Source organism: Chiloscyllium punctatum, chromosome 25 (genome assembly GCF_047496795.1).
Source record: "Chiloscyllium punctatum isolate Juve2018m chromosome 25, sChiPun1.3, whole genome shotgun sequence".
Classification (NCBI taxonomy): domain Eukaryota; kingdom Metazoa; phylum Chordata; class Chondrichthyes; order Orectolobiformes; family Hemiscylliidae; genus Chiloscyllium; species Chiloscyllium punctatum.
Window position 1 is genome coordinate 14,480,843 of NC_092763.1, and position 22,396 is coordinate 14,503,238.

Genomic DNA, 22,396 nt, shown 5'->3' on the forward strand with positions numbered 1-22,396 from the left:
CAAACTGGAACTCCCAATAATAAACACATCAATTTGGACCCCATTTACCAACCTCTGAGAAAAAGAACTGCAAATGATATCATGCATCTTAACAGACCAAGACGCATAAATACCAAGTGGGACAGAACACCAGCACTTTCAACGGAAGCTCACTGGTGATGTTACCTAGTATGGTGATGAAAGTCTGAGAACAAATCTACCACCTCAGCAAGCAAACTTATAACCTTAATCTCAAGCTAAGCTACAAAATTTCTCTAAAATCGCAAACATTTTAAACTGATCAACAAATTCTTTGCACTAAGAATAATGGATATCTGGAAATCAATTCCCTGTAAAGCAATAAATTTCTTAATTCAAAGTCTTTTCAGAAACAATTGTGGAAGATTGTATTTTATATTGAGATTGGACAAATAGCCTTCCTTATTTATTTATGTACATATTCCAGAATTACATTTCATTGTCTTTGTACAGTACTTCTCATTACCTCAGGTGACTTGCAATGTAGATTGCTATCAAGTGAGCCATGACTAATGATCCAAATGGGAGATCTGTAATGTCAGGGGCAACCTCTTTCCAATATGGAGGTTGTGTGTGTGTGTGTGTGTGTGGGGACAGGAAGTTTACCCAACACCCTGGCTGTTTTTCCCTCAATCACCAAAAAAACAATAAGCTAATAATTTTGATTCAGTGATGAATTACAAGTCACTATTAACAAGAGCAGTCACTATGTCCTAAAACTTACAACATAATTAATACATTTTGAAAATGTAAGATGATATGTAATTGAATCCTTTTTTTTGTGAAAAAAATCCTTCCTGGTTCCAAGGTAATTAATCACATTGGTACAGTGAAGAAGGAGAAGACATAACTTTACCTAGATAAGACCAAAGATAGCTGAGCAAAAAGGTGTGATAATGCCAACTGGCAATTTCTGATTTATTAGTTCTTGGACATTGTTTGAGGCGTAATGCTGTACTCTGCACTTAGTCACACTTCACAGTGATAGGGGAAAAACTCTGCTCTAATGAAAACAATAAATATTGGGATGTAAGGAGAGTGGGGAAAAAGTGAGGACTGCAGATGCTGGAGTACCAGAGTTGAAAAATGTGGTGCTGGAAAAAGACAGCAGGCCAGGAAGCATCCGAGGAGCAGGAGAATTGACGTTTCAGACATAAGCCCTTCTTCAGGAAATGTAAGGAGTGTAAAATCATTGTTTTGAAGTCTAAGTTAACTAGAAATGGTCAGTATGATATACCTGACAAAATATTTTCCAAGTTTAACTACACAAGAACAAAACAAATACTGTAATATATTGTGCCTTAAACTGTGGAACAATTTTAACCATGAGGGTGACATAATATGAAAACAGAATAAATCCAGTACAGCACTATTACCCAGAAAATGGTTCATGTTTGCAATTACCTCACAGAGCTCAAGTTTCTTTGTAGAAAATACACTATTGAAGAGCACAAAGTGTAAGGTACGTTTTAAAAAGCTGTCAAAAATAATTGTTTCATGAAACTCAGCTCATAACAAAACCCCACAAGAGGTCCCAAATGCAAAGAAGCCTGTTTATCCAATATGTACAACTACAAATTGTTTCAGGAAAACCTGATCAATGATACAAAAATGTCTTAAAATTACAACTGGTATTTTTATGAATAATTCTCCAAAATAACACAAAAATGCAAACTTAATTCTGAGTTTGCTATTTGGACTGAGTTTGACACAACACTGGCAATCTCTAAATGTTCTGGTAAACAAACACAGAAATAAGTACATCAATCAGTGGTGAGAGAAACTGAATGCAAATATAACATTTGCAGAAATCACAGAGTCCATAACTACTTCATATAATGTGAATTCTACAAATTGAAAGAAATTACTAATGTATAGATAATGTCTTGAGAAGCAACTTAGAAACAGGCCCCTGGCATGTAGGGATCCCAAGCAGATGATTGTTTAAAGAACTAAAATGGCACATTTATTTCATACAAACACAAGACAGAGCGCTTACACCTCATGCTCCAAATTCTCAAGTGGCCATACAAACTATAAGCACTTTTACATATTTGCTTCACAATGCTGGATTTACAGCTCAGCTGTTCAATCTGGATGACTTGCAAACAAAGCCAAACTAATATTGGCAGATGTTCATCATTCATATCAAAGTCTCAATAGATAGAATTTATTCTAAAAAGAATAATGTTTCAAATGATAGTCAGATCCATTTCTAGGAAGCATCATAATCATCATCGTCATCGTGTTTCCGTTTCAATGGATTTGCTTCATTGTTACTTCCTGAGGCAGAGATCATGTTAGTCGTGATAAGGATATTTTTTGAGCCAATCAGAGATGGATTGATCAAAACATTTTGGACTGAGGTTGTTGAGGAGATTCCTGTAGCTGTAAGAAAAGAAAAGAGCAAAATATTTTAGAAATTCAGTCATAAGAGTCATAGAGATGTACAGCAAGAAAATAGACCCTTCAGTCCAACTCATCCAAGCAGACCAGATATCCTAATCTAGTCCCATTTGCCAGCATCTGGCCCATATCCCTCAAAACTCTTCCTATTCATATACTCATCCAGATGCCTTTTAAATGTTGTAATTGTACCAGTGTCCACCACTTCCTTTGGCAGCTCATTGCATACACATACCACCCTCTGCGTGAAAAAGTTGCCCCTTTTATATCTTTCCCCTCTCACCCTAAACCTATGGCCTCTAGTTCTGGACTGCCCCATACCTGGGAAAAGACCTAGTCTATTTGTCCTATCCATGCCCCTCATGATTTTATAAACCCCTATAAGGTCATTCCTCATCCTCTGATGCTGCAGGGAAAACAGCCGCAGCCTATTGAGCCTCTCCCGACAGCTCAAACCCTCCAACCCTGACAACATCCTTGTACATTTTTTCTGAACCCTTTAAAGTTTCACAACATCCTTCCGATAGCAGGGAGACCAGAACTGTACACAATATTCCAAAAATGACTTAACCAATGTTGTATACAGCCACAACATGACCTCCCAACTTCTATACTCAATGAACTGACCAATAAATGAAAGCACACCAAGTGCCTTCTTCACTATCCTATCTACCTGCGACTCCACTTTCAAGGAACTATGAACCTACACTCCAAAGTCTCTTTGTTCAGCAATACTCCCTAGGACCTTACCATTAAGTATACAAGTTCTGCTCTGATTTGCTTTCCTAAAATGCAGCACCTCACACTTATCTAAATTACACTCTATCTCCACGCCTCAGCCCATTGGCCCATCTGATCAAGATCCTGTTGTATTCTAACATAACTTTCTCCGCTGGCCACTACACCTCCAATTTTGGTGTCATCTGCAAACTTATTAACTATACATCCTCTTATGCTCACATCCAAATCATTTATATAAATGAATAAAACCAGTGGACCCATCACTGATCCTCGTGGCACAGCACTAGTCACAGGTCTCCAATCTGAAAAACAACCCTCCACCACCAACCTCTGTCTTCTACCTTCAAGCCAGTTCTGTATCCAAATGGTGAGTTCTCCCTGTATTTCATGTGATCTAACTTTGATTCCTTGATCAGTTTACCATGAGGAACCTTGTCGAATGCCTAACTGAAGTCCATATAGATCACATCCACCACTCTGCCCTCATCAATCCTCTGTTATTTTTTTCAAAAAATTCAATCAAGTTTGTGAGACATGATTTCCCACGCACAAAGCCATGCTGACTATCCCTAATCAGTCCTTGCCTTTCCAAATACATGTAAATCCTGCTCCTCAGGATTCCCTCCAACAACTTGACCACTGATGTCAAGCTCACCAGTCTACAGTTCTCTGGCTTTTCCTTACCAAATTTCTTAAATACTGTCACCATATTAGCCAAATTCAGTCTTCTGGCACCTCACCTGTGACCATCGATTTTACAAATACCTCAACAAAGGCCCCAGCAATCACTTCCCTAGCTTCTCACAGAGTTTGAGGTTACACCTGATCAGGTCTTGGGGATTTATCCACCTTTACGCGTTTCAAGACATCCAGCACCTCCTCCTCTGTAATATGGACATTTTCAAGATGTCACCATCTATTTCCCACATTGTATATCTTACACGTAAACACTGATGCAAAATACTCATCTAGTATGGCCCCGTCTCCTGCGGTTCCACACAAAGACTGCCTCATTAATACTTGAGGGGCTCTGTTCTCTCCCTAGTCACCCTTTTGTATTGATGTATTTATAAAATCCCTTTGGATTCTCCTTAATCTTATTTGCCAAAGCTATCTCACATCCCCTTTCTACCCTCCTGATTTCCCTCTTAAGTATACTCCTACTGCTTTTATACTCTTCTAAAGATTCACTCGATCTCTGCTGTCCATATCTGACATATGCTTCCTTTTCCTTGACCAAAACCTCAGTTTCTCTAACATTCCCTACAGCTACCAGCCTTGCCTTTCACCCTAACAGGAACGTACTGTCTCTGGACTCTCGTTATCTCATTTCTGAAGGCTTCCCATTTTCCAGCCGTCCCTTTACCTACAAACATCTGCCTCCACAATCAACTTTTGAAAGTTCTTGCCTAATACCGTCAAAATTGGCCTTCTTCCAATTTAGAATTTTCCCTCAAGGATACGATTACTGCAAACAATTGCGAGCAAACTTTAAAACAAAAACAATTTGTTTGTATATTAATAGCCTGTGTTAAATGTGAAAATAAAGTGAAGTCACTCTTGGCCCAATGTCAAAACCAGACATTTCCATTTCAAATTGTTGCTGTTTAGATATTACAACTTTACTTTAAGTAGTATTATTTTGAATTATATTCTGACTTAATAACCAAAGGGAAGGAAGGACAGACAGAGAAAGAGAAAAGGAAATTAAAGCCGAAAGTAGATTCCGTTATGTACCGTCTTTATGACCATCAGACATCCCAAAGCATTTTTCAGCCCATGAGGTATTTTTGAATCACAGTCATGGCTGTACAGATTGTACCCATCTAAAAGAGCAGTCTCAGGACAAAGTATTTATTAGACCACAGGAGGTTGTGGCCCAAGCTCAGTGCAGGGTTTAAACCATTCACTTAACACCTTGTGGCTGCTCTGAGCATGTACTGTTGACAGCAAACATAATGATCAAGCACAGAACTGTTAAAGACATTCAATAAAGATTGGATTAAAGCATTCTGGCATTTAAACCATTCTTTTCTCAACTCCTGCCTCTCTTCTACTATTCTCAAGGCATCCATTCACACAATTAAATTTCCACTGTGCAAAGGGTGGTTTTAATTTGTACTGGTACTTGCAAAAGGGTGATGATCACTTTCCTTGTCTATCTGCTTGAGCTGAAAATGTGTTGCTGGAAAAGCGCAGCAGGTCAGGCAGCATCCAAGAAGCAGGAGAATCGACGTTTCGGGCATCAACCCTTCTGCTTGAGCCAGCTTTGCAGTTTGATTTGTCTACCATATTTTGGTCTTTCTTCAATAAGGTTCTCTTACATCATGTACAGTGACATTATCGCATCCTCTGAAATGAAACTTCTTTGCTCTAATCCAGGTATCAAACCTGTGGCCAGCTGTATGCAAATATTGATGCAAATTCTATCTGCAACTTTGGTTGCATCATTTTCATCAACTCTGGTTTCTTAATTTTAATTGCATGCTGCAGTACGATTAGCACAATTGCTACATTTGTCAGTTGATTCACGACTGATGCGTCTTTGTCAACACTTATCTAGTCCTCTAAAGCATCCTTACCCAAACTTTTTTAATCAGTTTAAGCCCTGCAGGGCTGAATATACAGCTGCCACACTTCAGCAACTCAAGAATAGTTGATGACTGCTAACACTTAGTAGAACTGGAGTATTGCTGAAAACAACACATATCTTATTGAAAATTGTCACCTTACACTTACCAAGTCAATTTTCAAGAATACCAGTTCAATGGAAAAAAATCAACAATTATACAGCATGAGAAGTGCTAATTGGTGGCAACGTGATTAGCAGAGACAGTTAACTGCCAGTCACTGTTTAAATTTGAAACCAAGCAGGCTCTTGTTTGTGGAGTGGTAATGTCCCAATATCTGAGCCAAGAGACCCGGGTTCAAGTTCAAATTCTCCAAAGGTGTATAACGTCAAGGATTTTGCAAGGGTTGGAGGGTTTGAGCTATAGGGAGAGACTCAATGAGCTGCAACTGCTTTCCTGGATGTGTCGGAGGCTGAGGGGTCACTTATAGGGGTTAAGAAAATCATGACAGACGTGGATAGGGCAAATAGACACGGTCTTTTTCCTGGGGTGGGGAAGTCCAGGACTAAAGGGCATAGGTGAGAGAGGAAAATTTAAAAGGGACCTCAGAGTCTTGCGTGTATGCAACGTGCTGCCAGTGGAAGTGGTGGAGGCTGGTACAATTTCAACATTTAGAAGGCATCTGGTGGGTATATGAATAGGGAGGGTCTAGAGGGATTTTGGCCGAATGCCAGCAAATGGAACTAGATTAATTTAGGATATCTGGTCGGCATGGATGAGTTGGACTGAAGGTTCTGTTTCAATGCTGTCCATCTCTATGATTCTAATTAGATACCATCCAGACTGTTTGGTCAGGGAACTGCCTTAAGAAATGAACCAGTAAATGGCTGTTCTCTATTTTGTAGAGTTGAAACAGCAGCAGTGCCCTTGAATTGGTGTTTTTGTGAATTGACCTAAGTAATGCAAGATGAAAATATTTGACAAAATGTGCCTTTCTTCAGGAAAATTTTGTCCAGACAGTCTGAATCCAGCAAAGTCAACATCTTGCGCTGTATCAGGACTGTCCTCAAATGAATAAGGCTGACCACAGATTGTGCCATCTCTTCTTCTAGTGATGTAATTAATGCAGAACGGTTTGTAAGAAGTAAGCTTCCACACACAGTTTTTTCTTTGATGATGACAAATAATATTACAACAATTATCAACAAGGATAAGTACTGGCCAGGACCCCAGAGTCAACTCCCCTCATCTTCAAAATAGCGCCATTGGACATTTTAATCCCAAATGAACTGGCAACATTTCAGCTTCATGTCACATTCAAAACTCAGCCGCTCAGCGATCCATCAACACTAGAATGTAAGCCCTGATATCTCGTGCTCAAAATTGTGAACTGAGACGTGAAGCAGGAACATTTTGACTCAGAAGCAAGAGTGCTACCAATTGAACAATCACTGACAGGGTTTTCTTCAGTCAACTGTTCAGCAATCTGAACACCACAATCATTAAAGAAACATCAAGTTAAATTACTTCAATAGGAAACAGCCTAAGGTTGTATTTAATACAATGGACAACACTGTATTTATCTAGCACCTGCCATTTAATCTACACAGTAAATAAACTGCACAATAAATGCAAAAGACAAAGCTGAAGGATTTGCAACAGCCTTCAGCAAGAGGTATTAAGTGGCTGACTGATCTTGGCCTCCTCCATTGGACCCTAGCATTATGGATGCCAGACTTCATCCAATTCAATTCACTCCACGTGATATTAAGAAACAGCTGAAGGGATCGGATACACGTCATGCGTCTTGATAACATTCTGGCAATAGTACAGAAGACGTGCTCCAGAACTTCTTGTACCCCTAGCTAAGCTGTTCCAACACATCTACAACACTGCATCTATCTGACAATGTAGAAAATTGCCTAGGTATGTCCTGTACTAATAGCAGGACAAATCCAAACTGATCAATTGGATCAAAGTGCTACTGAGACTTTAGAAAGCTCTGGTTAGGCCCCATTTGGAGTACTGTGTCCAGTTTTGGTCCCCACAACTCAGGAAGGACATACTGGCACTGGAACGTGTCCAGCGGAGATTCATACGGATGATCCCTGGAATGGTTGGTCTAACATATGAGGAACGGCTGAGGATCCTGGGATTGTATTAATTGAAATTTAGAAGATTAAGGGGAGACTTAATAGAGACGTACAAGATAATACATGGCTTGGAAAGGGTGGACGCTAGGAAATTGTTTCCGTTAGGTGAGGAGACTAGGACCCGTGGACACAGCCTTAGAATTAGAGGGGGTAAATTCAGAACAGAAATGCGGAGACATTTCTTCAGCCAGAGAGTGGTGGGCCTGTGGAATTCATTGCCGCAGAGTGCAGTGGAGGCCGGGACGCTAAATGTCTTCAAGGCAGAGATTGATAGATTCTTGTTGTCTCGAGGAATTAAGGGCTATGGGGAGAATGCGGGTAAGTGGAGTTGAAATGCCCATCAGCCACGATTGAATGGCGGAGTGGACTCGATGGGCCGAATGGCCTTACTTCCACTCATATGTCTTATGGTCTTAATTAAAGCCCCATCAATCTATTCATAATCATCAGTAAAGTGATGGGAGGAGTCATAAAAATGCTATCACATATTACCTGCTCAGTATTTACCCGCTCATTGGCGCCCAATTTGGATTCTATCAGGGTCACTCAATTCCTGACCCCATTAAAACATTGGTTCAAATACTGCCAAAAGAGATGAATTCAAGGTGTGAGGTGAGAGTGACAGCCCTTGACATCAAGGCCACACTGGATAAACTGTGGTATCAAGGAACCTGAGCAAACTGGAGTTAGTGATAACTGGGGGGGGAAACCCCTCACTGGTTACAATCATAATCTGACATAAAGGATGATGGCTGTTGTTATTGGAGGTCAGTCACCCCAGCTCCAGGACATCCCCCGCAGGAGTTCCTCAGGGAGGTGTCCTAGACCCAACTATCTTCAGCTACCCTCCATCATAAGGACAGAGATAGGGATGTTAATTGATTATTGCATCATCATCAGCACCATTCATGACTCCTCAGATACTGAAGCAGTCCATGTCCAAATGCAGCAGAACCTGGACAATATCCAAGCTTGAGCTGAAAAGAGGCAAGTAATATTTGCACCACACAAGTGCCAGGCAAGGACCACCTCCGATGAGTCTAACTATTGTCCCTTGACATTCGATAAAGTTATCATCACCAAATAGCCTACCCTAAAGGTTACCATTGACTAGAAACTCAACTGAGCTAGCCATATACATACTGCGGCTACAACAGCAGGTCAGACACTAGGAACACAGAATAAAACTCACCTCTTGACAAGCCAACACCTGCCCACCATTCACAACGCACAAGTCAGGAGTGTGATGGAATACTCCAACTTGCCTGGATGAGTGAGGTTCTAACGACACAAGAAGCTTCACACCATCCAGGACAAAGCAGCCCGCTTGATTGGCACTACATCCACAAACATAACGGTCTCCATCTTCAATGCACTGTGGCAGCAGTGTGTAAAGTCTACAAGATGCACTGCAGAGATTTGCCAAAGATCCTTCGACAGCACCTTCCAAACCCACTACCACTTCCATCTAGAAGGACAAGGACAGCAGATGCATGGGAAAACTACCACTACATGTTCCCCTCCAAGTCAAGATGGTGGGTGGCTTGGAGGGGAACTTGTAAGTAGTGGCAGTTTTCCAAGCCAATGACCATCTTGACTTGGAAATATTGCTAATGTATCAGTGTCACTGGGTCAAAATCCAGGAACTCCCTCCTTAACTGTTTAGTGGATATACCTACAGCACATTAATTGCAGTGGCTCAAGATGGCAGCTCTTCACCACTTTCTCAAGGGCAATAAATGTTGGCCCTGCCAGTGAGGTCCACATCTCAAATATTTATCGAAAAATATTCTGAAGTCAAGTAATTCCAGTCCTCTGCTGCTTTCCTTTTCATACACCAAACCTTTCAATGAAGTTAAGTGGCACAAGATTAGATACTGGTTGGCCTATCAGCAAAACTGGGTGACATGGTGGCTCAGTGGTTAGCACTGCTGCCTCACAGTGCTAGGGACGCGGGATTGAATCCCACCATGGGCAACTGTCTGTTTGGGGTTTGTACATTCTCCCAGTATCTGTGTGGGTTCCCTCCGGCTGCTCCTGTTTCCTCCCACAATCCAAAGATGTGCAGGTTAGGTGAACTGGCCATGCTAAATTGCCCATAGTGTTCTTTAATGTGTAGGTTAGATGCATTAGTCAGGGGTAAATGTCGAGTAATAGGGGCTGGGGAATGGGGCTGAGTGGGTTACTCTTCGGAGGGTTGGTGTGAACTTGTTGGGCCTAATGGCCTGTTTCCACACTGTAGGGATTCTATGAAAATTGAAATTACTCTTGTTGGAGTATAATAGTTTCCTTTCAAGAGAGTGCAGAACAGTCAGCATGTTGGGAAATCATGTTTCATCATCTTTGATCATCTATCTTTGAGAATATAATCAAAACTTGTCTTTACAACTGTGATCACTGCAGTTATAACGTTACCTTTGGTTATAATGTCGTCCATTCCTGGGATACTGTTCCTGAACTCCCCGAGTTCAGAATCTAAGCATCAATCTTTCACAGCATGCCATACATGCAGCCCATTAACTTAAGAGATACACAGATACATTAGGCTAATGTCAGCTCTTCTCTCTTGTAGAGATTTAAGACAAAACAAAATTCTTGCTAAAAAGAAAAACAACCGGACAACATGCTAATTTTACTACACAAGGGATGGATCGGTGTACTGTCAGAATTGGGAGGGCAAAACAACAAGCATTGGGACAGAGAAGAATGAGAGCACTTGGGTATCATATTCCATGACCAACACATTGTATCTCTGCTCCTGAAATATATTATACCAACATTAGACATTATCTTTCACCGAATGAAAGGCAGAAAGCTAATTTAATTGGTAATTTATTTAATTTATTAATCTTTCTTTGGACGTGAACACCATTATCAAATATGTGTTTATTGCTGATCTTCTCATTTGGGGAGGTGGTAGCCTAGTGGTATTATCGCTGGCCTTTAATCTGGAGATCCACGTATTGTTCTGCAGGTCCAGGCAGTTAGGGATGGACAATAAATGCTGGTCTAGCCAGTAATGCCCTCATTCCGTGAAACAATAATAAATAAAAGTCCTAAATTGTGCTGAGAATATGAAGTAACCATATAGTTTGGAGATACAAGTTAGGGATAAATATTAGCTAACTAGTTTGCAACAATATAGAAGCTATCATTTTATACAGTGCCAGTCAATGATTCATTAGACTGTTCATAGAGTCATAGAGATGTACAGCATGGAAACAGACCCTTCGGTCCAACCTATCAATGCCGGCCAGATATCCCAACCCAATCTAGTCCCACATGCCACCACCCGGCTCATATCCCTCCAAATCCTTCCTATTCATATACCCATCCAAATGCCTCTTAAATGTTGCAATTGTACCAGCCTCCACCACATCCTCATTTCATACATGTACCACCTTCTGCGTGAAAAAGTTGCCCCGTAGGTCTCTTTTATATCTTTCCCTTCTCACTCTAAACCTGTGCCCTCTAGTTCTGGACTCCCCGACACCAGGGAAAAGACTTTGTCTATTTATCCTATCCATGCCCCTCATAATTTGTAAACCTCTATAAGGTCATCCCCTAGCCTCTGACGCTCCAGGGAAAACAGCCCCAGCCTGTTCAGCCTCTCCCTATAGCTCAAATCCTCCAACCCTGGCAACATCCTTGTAAATCTTTTCTGAACCCTTTCAAGTTTCACAACATCTTTCCGATAGGAAGGAGACCAGAATTGCATGCAATATCCCAACAGTGGCCTAACCAATGTCCTGTACAGCCACAACATGACATCCCAACTCCTGTACTCAATAATCTGACCAATAAAGGAAAGTATACTAAAGTTCACTTTCCTATCTACCTGCGACTCCACTTTTAAGGAGCTACGAACCTGCACTCCAAGGTCTCTTTGAACAGCAACACTCCCTAGGACCTTACCATTAAGTGTATAAGTCCTGCTAAGATTTGCTTTCCCAAGATGCAGCATCTCGCATTTATCTGAATTAAACTCCATCTGCCACTTCTCAGCCCATTGGCCCATCTGGTCCAGATCCTGTTGTAATCGAGGTAACCCTCTTCGTTGTCCACTACACCTCCAATTTTGGTGTCATCTGCAAACTTACTAAATTATACCTCTTATGCTCGCATCCAAATCATTTATGCAAATGATAAAAAGTAAAGGACCCAGCACTGATCCTTGCGGCACTCCACTGGTCACAGGCCTCCAGTCTGAAAAACAACCCTCCACCACCACCACCCTCTGTCTTCTACCTTTGAACCCGTTCTGTATCCAAATGGCTATTTCTCCCTGTATTCCATGAGATCCAACCTTGCTAATCAGTCTCCCATGGGGAACCTTGTCGAACGCCTTACTGAAGTCTATATAGATCACATCTACTGCTCTACCCTCATCAATCTTCTTTGTTACTTCTTCAAAAAACTCAATCAAGTTTGTGAGACAATTTTTATTCAATTTCCTAATTTACCTTGGTACTCAATTTTTGCATTGTTAAGCTAACACTATAACAATGAGGACATTGTATCCCATTAAACACATTTATCGGTTACACTAAATATTTAAAAGACTGTGTTAAGACTGAACCAAAAGGTTCTGGATTGAACCATGCTCTAGCCCATCTTAGCTGCCACTTCAATGCTGAAGGAGTGCTGTAAAAAAAGATGCACCACTCCTCACAATATGTTAAATCAATAGACTACCTGTTCAGGCACTTTTGAAAAAAACAGCTCTTGAGGGGACCTGGCATCACCTTCTACAGCCACACTTGCATGACGTTAACGTGTCAAACCTTATTTGCGATATGTAGTACTTTGTTTGTGCAAAGTGCTGCCCAAAATACAGTAACTGTGTGACAGAAAACCACCAACTGACTTATGGTAGCTTTTACGATCCCTGCATTATCCATGATAGAAAGAAAAACTTCTATTTATGTCCTATGATGTTTAGATGGAAATAGTAAAGGTAAAAGCCATGTGGTCCACATGCCCCATTTCCAAGATAAATAGAATAGGACTGATATTAATATAAGATCAACTTATTAATTAATCCATTGTTCCATAAATCTCAAATTTATAGTTTACCTGGTTTCACATTAGTTTGTGAGGAAGGGATTTGCACTGTAAACCTCTGGCCAGCTAATGATACAGGTGTTCCAACTTTTGCAGTAACAGCCACTGTTTGAGATGATGGAGTACCTACAAATGCAAATTGCAAGACATGAATTCCAAAAACTTTCAATATGCCTTGCTGATTACATTAAAACTAATCAAAAATCTCCAGAGCATTAATAGACTACAACAGAGATCACAACCATTGAAACTGCAAAGAAATCTGCAATTAATAGCAGTATTCTATTTTAACAATAATTATTCATTTCCTGATGGAATTGATGGGCACTCAGTTTCACCCCCTCAATTGCTGTTCTTATTTGTTTGAGGGAACTCAGGCAGGAAGAGAACATTTATCCCCCCATTTATGGTGAACAAAATCCACTTCCAAAAGAACTTAAAAGCAACCAATGTTGTTCGGAATTAAACTTCACACAGATAAAACAAAATTTAGTAGAACCAAATATTGATGAGAGTACAAGTTAAAACAGATTCAACGACAATAGTGATTGCATTCTGTGAAAACTCTTTTCCCATCACTGCCTGCCCCGCCCCCGCACTTCCATACAGTGTATTATAGTGGAGACAGCACAAATGTGTAGATTTTTAAGTAGGGACAATGTTTGAAGAGCTGAAGCTGAACGCCATCAAACACAACAGGAAATGAAAATTGATCAAAACCAAAATTTAGCACAGTCACAGTGGGAGCTGAAGCTAATGTTTCAACCATTATTATAATGAGTGAAGAATCTCAGGAAATACAGCATTACAGCAGAGGAAGCCAGGTGGCCCGAGGTCCAGGACACTGTCAGTTGAATAATCCAGTCAATACCGTTCCCTCACTCTAACCCCATACCTCTCCAAGTTTATTTCTTTAATGTACCTATCCAAATTTCTATTTGAAATTATTCATCACTTAATCTTCTAAACTGCAGAGAATGCAAACCTCTTCGATCCCCTCTACATTTCTTGGCCCTCACCATTCTTAACTGTTTTATGACAACTTCATATTCCCATTTATATTGATGAAGTAATTTCATTTATATACGGATTAATATTTTTTAAAATTTGGATTTCAAAATATATGGTGGGTATTGATTGCTTCTGCAAAAGGTTTTCTTTTAAAGAAAATTGTCAGAGAATCCTACTGGAAGAGTGCTTTTAATCCATCATCTTGTCAGAAAGCAGGTAACAGTGGAGATATTCATGTGCTGAATTTATGACAGAGTAAATTCAAAAGGTACATTAGCTTTGTTTCCAAATCAGAAGAAGTTGAGATGAATAATTTTTTAAAAAATTCAGTTCAGAACAGGTTTTGCGGTTTTGGTCAGAAGATAAATATTAAATAGCAAGTTTATCTTCTGTGTTGGGAGGAGGATTCAGAATAGTTCAGGACTAATATACCTCAGCAAAAAGATTGAATTTGTGCAACTTGCAAAGCAGGGCAGTTTGGTTAGAAATTTGCAGGTTATTAAAACTGGCATTCGGATTTGTGGAGAAGTTCACATTGACAGATTTGGAAAGAATTCAATGAATTGTCTTAACAATCCAAGACTAAGAAATTGTCAGGAACCAGCTAAATAGAAGCCTGAAGATTTAAAATATGGATATAATTTATCTGGATTTGAGTTTTTGTAATGGATAGTGATAGGAAATGGATAGAAAAATTGCTTCACAGTGTTTTAGATATTGCCAACTGTCCTCAATATATGTAAAGATTGTTTTTTTTCTATTTCTTGTCTAATCAAATTCTGTTCTGTCATAAGTAAACCTAGAGCCTGTGTGAATATGACTCCATGATTAGCCAGTGCTAACTAATGAAACACAAAAGAAAATCCAAGGAGGTTGGGCTTGTACTCATCAGAATTCAGAAGAATGTGAGGGGAATTAAAATATAAAAGATTCTTAAGGGGCTTGACAGAGTAGATGCAAAGACCTTGTTTACCCTTGTAGAAGAGTCTAGGACGAGAGGGTATAATCGCAAAGTAAGGAGTCACCCATTTAAGACAAAAGATGAGAAGGAATTTCCCCTCTCAGATGGTAGTGAATCTGTGGAATTATTTATCACAGAAACCTGTCAAGGCTTGGGTCATTTAGTGTCATCAAGGCCTGGACAGACAGATTTTTAAGTCAGTAAGGGGATCACAGTCATGAGGAAAATGCAAAGTGAGTTGAAGATTGTCAGATCAGCCAGGATATCAATGAATGGTAGGGTCAAATGGCCTACGTCTGGTTCTGTGTCTTATGTCAATCAAGCCACATTTCATTTTGGGATCTGACTTGTCTAGAGCTACCATCAACGGAATCATAACACAAGGAACTCAATGGCAAGAAACACAATTACTTAATCCCCCAAGGTTGTCCATCATTTACAAGACAAAAGTGAGGACTTCAGATGCTGAAAATCAGAGTTTAGCTTAGAGTGGTGCTGGTAAAGCACAGCTGGTCAGGCAGCATCCGAGGAGCAGGAAAATCGGTGTTTCGTGCAAAAGCCCTTCATCAGTCCTGAAGAAGGGCTGTTGCCCGAAATGTCGATTTTCCTGCTCCTCGGATGCTGACTGACCGGCTGTGCTTTTCCAGCACCACTCTAACCTAAACCATCATTTACAAAAAACAAGTCAAGAGGAGGGTGATGGATACTCCCAATTTGCCTAAATGACAGTTCTGCAACACAAAGTGCTCAATGTCATCCAAAGTCACTAACATTTGGAAGAACAAGGGCAGCAGATATATGGGAACATTATCATACACATGTTCCTCTCCCAGCTATTCTCCATCCTGAGTTGGAAATATATCCCTTTTGTGGCAAGGAACAAAATCCTGGAACTTCCTCGCTAACACCAAGTAGGTTTCCCAAAAAGGCAACTCAACACTACCTTCTCAAGAGCAATTAGGGATAAGTAATAAATGCTATTTTAGCCAGCAATACCCATCTCCACTGAATGAATTTACAAACGTTGGAAATGTTAAGTCATGCGGGTTTGGGCAAGGACTACTGCAGTATCACACAATTACGAGCACGAACTCAGACTTGATGTAAATACTAATTTGTAACTTACCCAACGTTGGTGTGCTGGGCCGACTGGTAACACATGTGCCAACACTGAGCCTTGGTACAGTTATTCTTCCAGTGGATGATGTCACCTTTAAAGTTGAGAATGCAAAATAAAAAGTTAAAATCCAGCCAAAGCCTGATTTCTAAGGTTCCATCAGCATCAAATCTGATAATACTATTATAAAACATACCTTCTTATGTAGCGACTTCAGCTTGTAATTTGGCGCTGTTAGACAGTATCTGTCTGGTGGCAGCCTAGGCCCAGCATATGGTTTAATCAGTGGTAACGGGTTCTGATTCTTCTGACGTGCAATCTCCAGCAGAAACTAAAGACAGGTAACGTATGTTTTTTAACACCATCTTTTTAATTAGTGTTTATCATGAATAAAAATGGTTTTGATCAATACTTACATCTCTAGGTGGAGGGGATGTAAATGAATGATCCATTCGGCACTGAATAGCCAATCTGACATCATCTGCATCAACACTTGCTTTTTTCGCATGGCTTGAATATATTTTTGCATCCTCCAGTATTGTGGTAACATATCCTGAAAGGTAAAAGAATAATCAAAAGGCTATTTGCCAAAATTATTCTTTAGAATACTGCCCAATTTAAATAGTGTACCTCACTGAAGCACTTTAAGACAAAGGTGGGTGGGAGGTTAAAAACAAGAGGAAACTTGACCACCTCCAGTTTTAACAAAGGCAACGTGTGGGCTGGAAGCACACCTGTCATCAAAGGAGACTGAAAGCCCGCATTTTAACTCATTTAACTTTGAAGTGCCTGCAAACATTGAAAACCCAAAATACCTGCAAACGTTGGAAAACAGAATCTTGCTACACTGTGTTGCGTGGGGGCCTGGAGCAACTGGAGTGCTTTCCCTGGCCCACCAAGCTTTTTAAGCATAGCACAATGCTCAGCTGCACTTAGCGGTTTCCTACAAGCTCCAAACAATGCTTTATTAAACATACCCGATATCCACTTCCTAGTTGCTTTCCACCACACTTGAAGGAATCCTATCAATCTGGCTGGCTTTTGGACAGGAACTTGCAGGGACGAAAAGATCCAATTTGAAGGACTTACAAGAAACCCAAACTAATGGCCTTCCCTTCTGAAATCCACTCCTCTATTTTCTTCCAGCTCCAAGTTATTGCCAGGCCCCACACATTTACTTACGGTAAGTAAACTCCAACATCTGATTAATAACTCTTGGTTCATATTCTGAGACACCCATATCCTTTAAAATCTGTGCCATGACCTGTTAAACATGAAACAAAATGAACAAAAACATTTCAGTGGACAATAATTATTTTGAAGGAATTCAGCCAACTCTTCACATTACCCTACAGATAACATTAATAGATGGTCACAAAAGAGCAGTGAAATTATTGCATGTCGGCGCAACATCGAGGGCTGAAGGGCCTGTACTGCACTGTAATGTTCTATGTTTTGGCTCTTGTTACTAATACTAAAACACTTCTTGCCAAACTCTGACAATAGAAAAACAATGATCTCCCTCTTATCCAAATGTTCATTATCTGCAAATTAATATGGGCAAAGCTACTCACCTGTAAGTTTCAAAATGCTTTGGAAATTTCACTCATAATCTAGCATCAACAAAGTACAGAACAGACAACATGAGACAGCTAGGCTGGAAAGTTTGTGGTAATAATGTCTAATGCCTACTATTCCATGTTCATAGTATGTTTAATAGGGGATTGAAATGAACAACTATGATGTTCATCATCACAAACCATCACAAAATGACTATAAAACCTACTTTCCAAAAGTATATTATTTCAAACTACACCAGAACGGTGAATTACACATTTTATGAATGTGCAATTTACTTTGGTTCCAGGCACAAGTCAAGCTGTTTTATAATGTAGTCCATCAGCCAAAAACACACTCTCTTAATTACTATTTTCAAACAAATCAATATTTACACCCAAATAAAATAATCTTTTGCACAATCATGGCAGAAAAATCTTCAGCTTTTAGGAAGAACATAACACACATCTTCAAATTTTGCACAAGACCATGGTAACAAACCTAAGATTGAAACGGTGACTGATGTACCTGGCCCATACAATCAATAAAAATGAAGACAGGCTGATAAGGCTAACAAACCAAATGGGACACAGGGTTTAAATTCTATTTCTTGGCAAACTAAATTTTAAGCAAAATAATTAAAGAACGTTTAATTTTTGTTGTAGAAGACACATAAAAGAGGCTTAACAGAAATGACATTCCAAGCCCTATTTTGAAGTTCAAATATTGAAACGAAGATGGATATTTCATTTGCACAAATGTTTCTCCAGCCACTTCCACACAAGTGATATTCCTGCCACTCAACACACATCCACTATAGCGGTGGTCTCTATGTCCCTTTATTGAAACTGATTAATTGTTAAGGATTTAATAGTATAGTTAGTTTAAAACCCCCTAAAAATTCAGGATCTATTTGTATCACTGGAGGTGAAGAAAATTAAAGAGAACAGCCAGGCAGCTGTCACCAGAGCAGCTGAAAAGTGCTAAAATAAAACAGACAATTGCAGATGCTAAGGATAGGAAACAATAACAGAAATTGCTGGAGCAACTTAGCAGGTCTGGTAGCATGTGTGGAAAGAAAACAGAGCCAATGTTTCGAGTTCTGTAGAAGCTATCATAAGAACGGACGCAACAGAGATAAAGCAACTGGGGGAATGGAATGGAGTCCTTACAGGAAGCAAGGTGCGAGGTCGTATGGCCCAGATAATCATGCAAGGAGTCCAGAAGTGTGAGGGTCTCAGAAACATACACCTTTTTCCTCAGCCAAGGACTCCCCACCACTGTGGACTTTGCCATATCCGATCCATTTCTCACATTTCTATCCTCACACTTTCTATTTTCTTCCACAAAACAAATAGGTTCCATCTTGGTCCTCAATTTCCACCCCGATAGCATCTGCATCCAAAGCCTCATAAGCTACCATTTCTGCCACCTCCTGCAGGATGCTACCATGAGACCCATGTCCCTCTCTCTCCCCTCCTTCATCAGCATTTCACAGGGACCATTTCCTCTTGGACATTCGGATTCTTAACTCCTCCATTCCCTACACCTCCCCAAACGATCATAGAATGCACAGTTACCTGCTTCCCCCCTCACTCTTCAAGGTTCCAATCACACTTTCAAGTAAAGCAGTCATTTATCTGCACTTAACTCAATCTAGTCTACTGTCTAGTCACTGCTCACAATGTGGTCTCCTCTACACTGGGGAGTTGAATTGCAGATTTGGTGACCATTTTGCAGAACATCGACATCCTGTATATAAAAACGACCCTGACCTTCCAGTACACCCTAAGTTCCCTAGCCAAAACTTCTGTCTCAGACCAGCTGCAGTGCTCTAGTGTAGCTCGGCACAAGCTGGAAGAACATAGTCTCATTTCCCACTTGGGGATCCTGTAATTTTCAGGACTTCATGCCGAGTTCAATAAATATTAAAAGCATGAACAGCATAATGGTATGGACATGGACTGTTTCCAGTACCGCCAACCTATTTTCAACTACTCGGTCCCAGCTTTTCTTCTGTTCCTTTCCTGGTTTGTTGGGAACAAGGTTTTTGTTTTCAGGTTTGACCAGTCGGGTCCAACAGGGATCAGTGACGGAATTGCACAGTTAAGAATAATTATTGGAGGAAGTAAGTGAACGCTCTGCAGCCAAAATTTGCAGGCAGCACAAAAAGAAGTGGAAAGGCAGCTTGCGAGAGGGATGCAAATGGTTTATAGGTATTGACGAGGATGAGTATTTGTGCGAAGAGCGGCCAATGGAGTATAATGTGGGTAACGGGAAGATAATAACAAAGAAGAGAATATTAGTTGAATGGGAGAAACATGCAGGAGGCTGCAACAAAAAAGGGACTGGGCACGACTTGTAGATGACACACAGGAAGCAGCACACTCTCTCTTCCCCATCCTACATGGGGGGGTGTGTGTTACTGTGCCAGGATCTCCCTCCATTTCCATCATGCCGCTCGCTACCTGCGCGTCCCGGGGTACACTCTTCGCCGCCGCCATTTTCCGCCGCCCTCAGAGCCACTTCCGTCCGCTCTGACGCGTTTCCTGCAGCTGACACGAGACCACGACCCTCTGGCGCATGCGTAGTATGACGTCACGTGGGACGCATCTCATTCTCACAACATACCACCACGTGTCTGTCAGTGTACACAGGGAGTGGGAGCTGGATATGTGTGTATACAGGCAGTGGGGATAGAGAGGGAGACTGTATATACAGGCAGTGGGGATAGAGAGAGAGAGACTGTATATACAGGCAGCGTGGATAGAGAGAGAGAGACTGTATATACAGGCAGTGGGGATAGAGAGGGAGAGACTGTATATACAGGCAGTGGGGATAGAGAGGGAGAGACTGTATATACAGGCAGTGGGGATAGAGAGAGAGAGACTGTATATACAGGCAGTGGGGATAGAGAGGGAGAGACTGTATATACAGGCAGTGGGGATAGAGAGGGAGAGACTGTATATACAGGCAGTGGGGATAGAGAGGGAGAGACTGTATATACAGGCAGTGGGGATAGAGAGAGAGAGACTGTATATACAGGCAGTGGGGATAGAGAGGGAGAGACTGTATATACAGGCAGTGGGGATAGAGAGAGAGAGACTGTATATACAGGCAGTGGGGATAGAGAGGGAGAGACTGTATATACAGGCAGTGGGGATAGAGAGACTGTATATACAGGCAGTGGGGAGAGAGAGAGAGAGACTGTATATACAGGCAGCGTGGATAGAGAGAGAGAGACTGTATATACAGGCAGTGGGGATAGAGAGGGAGAGACTGTATATACAGGCAGTGGGGATAGAGAGGGAGAGACTGTATATACAGGCAGTGGGGATAGAGAGAGAGAGACTGTATATACAGGCAGTGGGGATAGAGAGGGAGAGACTGTATATACAGGCAGTGGGGATAGAGAGACTGTATATACAGGCAGTGGGGAGAGAGAGAGAGAGACTGTATATACAGGCAGCGTGGATAGAGAGAGAGAGACTGTATATACAGGCAGCGTGGATAGAGAGAGAGAGACTGTATATACAGGCAGCGGGGATAGAGAGAGACTGTATATACAGGCAGCGTGGATAGAGAGAGAGAGACTGTATATACAGGCAGCGTGGATAGAGAGAGAGAGACTGTATATACAGGCAGCGTGGATAGAGAGAGAGAGACTGTATATACAGGCAGCGGGGATAGAGAGAGAGAGACTGTATATACAGGCAGCGGGGATAGAAAGAGACTGTATATACAGGCAGTGGGGATAGAGAGAGAGAGACTGTATATACAGGCAGTGGGGATAGAGACACTGTGTATATACAGGCAGTGGGGATAGAGAGAGAGAGACTGTATATACAGGCAGTGGGGATAGAGAGAGAGAGACTGTATATACAGGCAGTGGGGATAGAGAGACTGTATATACAGGCAGTGGGGAGAGAGAGAGAGAGACTATATACAGGCAGCGTGGATAGAGAGAGGGAGACTGTATATACAGGCAGTGGGGATAGAGACACTGTGTATATACAGGCAGTGGGGATAGAGAGAGAGAGACTGTATATACAGGCAGTGGGGATAGAGAGAGAGAGACTGTATATACAGGCAGTGGGGATAGAGAGAGAGAGACTGTATATACAGGCAGTGGGGATAGAGAGAGAGACTGTATATACAGGCAGCGGGGATAGAGAGAGAGACTGTGTATACAGGCAGCGGGGATAGAGAGAGAGACTGTATATACAGGCAGTAGGGATAATAGAGATTGTGTATATACAGGCCGTGGTGATAGAGAAATAGAGAATGTGTATATACAGGCAGTGGGGATAGAGAGAGAGAGACTGTATATACAGGCAGTGGGGATAGAGAGAGAGAGACTGTATATACAGGCAGTGGGAATAGAGAGAGAGAGACTGTATATACAGGCAGTGGGGATAGAGAGACTGTGTATACAGGCAGTGGGGATAGAGAGACTATATACAGACAGTGGGGATAGAGAGAGAGACTGTATATACAGGCAGTGGGGATAGAAAGAGACTGTATATACAGGCAGTGGGGATAGAGAGACTGTGTATACAGGCAGTGGGGATAGAAAGAGACTGTATATACAGGCAGTGGGGATAGAGAGAGAGAGAGACTGTATATACAGGCAGTGGGGATAGAGAGAGAGACTGTATATACAGGCAGTGGGGATAGAGAGACTGTATACAGGCAGTGGGGATAGAGAGAGAGACTATATATACAGGCAGTGGGGATAGAGAGAGAGACTATATATACAGGCAGTGGGGATAGAGAGACTGTATACAGGCAGTGGGGA

General features: G+C 41.2%; 1 protein-coding gene across 1 annotated transcript; it reads right to left on the reverse strand.

The window, feature by feature from the left end:
- Nucleotides 1-361: 361 nt before the first annotated feature.
- taf9 (TAF9 RNA polymerase II, TATA box binding protein (TBP)-associated factor) lies at nucleotides 362-20,189 on the reverse strand. Its single transcript, XM_072594711.1, has 7 exons — nucleotides 20,067-20,189; nucleotides 17,224-17,305; nucleotides 16,458-16,594; nucleotides 16,238-16,372; nucleotides 16,051-16,135; nucleotides 12,965-13,078; nucleotides 362-2,406 (listed from the first exon to the last, which is right to left on the reverse strand). Exons 1-7 carry the CDS (start codon nucleotides 20,100-20,102, stop codon nucleotides 2,234-2,236), a joined length of 762 nt encoding a protein of 253 aa, XP_072450812.1. The 5' UTR covers nucleotides 20,103-20,189; the 3' UTR covers nucleotides 362-2,233.
- Nucleotides 20,190-22,396: the final 2,207 nt, after the last annotated feature.